We start from the raw sequence: 1187 nt of genomic DNA on the forward strand, positions 1-1187 counted from the left end.
AACTATATATATACAAACATACACACACACACATATATGCATATACGCACACACGCACACCCACACATACCCATACACACACATATACATACACACACAGGCACATATACACATATACACATGCATACACACATACACACACATGCATACACATACACACACATATATACACATAAACCATACGCACATGCATACATACACATACGCGCACATGCACATATATACATACACACATACACGCACCTACATACACGCATACACACACTTACATATAATTCATACACACATACACACACATACATACAGATGTACGTGCATACACATGCACACATATGCGCAGACACACCATATACACACCTACACAAACATACATATGCACATACACACATACACTTATACACACATATACATATACACACACACATACACTTACATATTAAGCAATATTTATCTATCCATCGATTATTGATTGATTGATTTGCAATCATTTAATTTTAACTATTTATTCTAATTTCATTAGCTACATATCAATTTGCCATATCAATCAGTAAGAATCTAATTTAGGTTTTTTTTCCTCCCTCCCTCTCTCTTTCTCTCTCTCCCTCTCTCTTATTGCCTTTTAATTGTTTGTTCATCATGTTTTGTAATACATTTATATCATATAATCACTGGAATGATTGATATCGAAATTTGATGATTGCTGAAGAAATTGAAATCAAATTAAAAATGAAAAGTAGAATAGGAAAACGAAGTGGGTAGAAATTTAAAAAATTTAATTATTGGCTCATTTTTTCACCCCATCCGTCCCAACCACTACCACCATCATCCCCGATCATCAACACCATCATCCTCGATCATCATCAGCATCATCATCCTCGATCATCATCATCATCATCATCCTCGATCGTCATCATCACCCTCGATTATCATCATCATCATCATCCTCGATCATCATCAGCATCATCATCCTCGATCATCATTATCGTCATCATCCTGTATCCTTAATAATCTTTCATTTTTAAATTAAAAATTTTCAGGTGTAAAATTTTTAATCTTAAATTTATTTATTTTCAAAAAAAAAACAACGAAAAAAAGTGTGAAAAAATCTGATGAAAATAATATTTCTAATTTACATAAATTTTTCCCATTTTTTTTTTCGAAAATTAAATCATTTCATGAAATTTTTT

At 32.0% G+C, this 1187-nt stretch overlaps 1 protein-coding gene across 1 annotated transcript; it reads left to right on the plus strand.

Moving 5' to 3' along the window:
* Positions 1-36: 36 nt before the first annotated feature.
* On the plus strand, positions 37-477 carry LOAG_15832 (hypothetical protein; the record flags this gene model as incomplete). The annotated part of the gene is made up of 1 exon (XM_003151320.1): positions 37-477. One exon carries the CDS (start codon positions 37-39, stop codon positions 475-477), a length of 441 nt encoding a protein of 146 aa, XP_003151368.1.
* Positions 478-1187: the final 710 nt, after the last annotated feature.

The sequence above is a fragment of the Loa loa genome (assembly GCF_000183805.2).
Source record: "Loa loa unplaced genomic scaffold supercont3.2882, whole genome shotgun sequence".
Lineage (NCBI taxonomy): Eukaryota > Metazoa > Nematoda > Chromadorea > Rhabditida > Onchocercidae > Loa > Loa loa.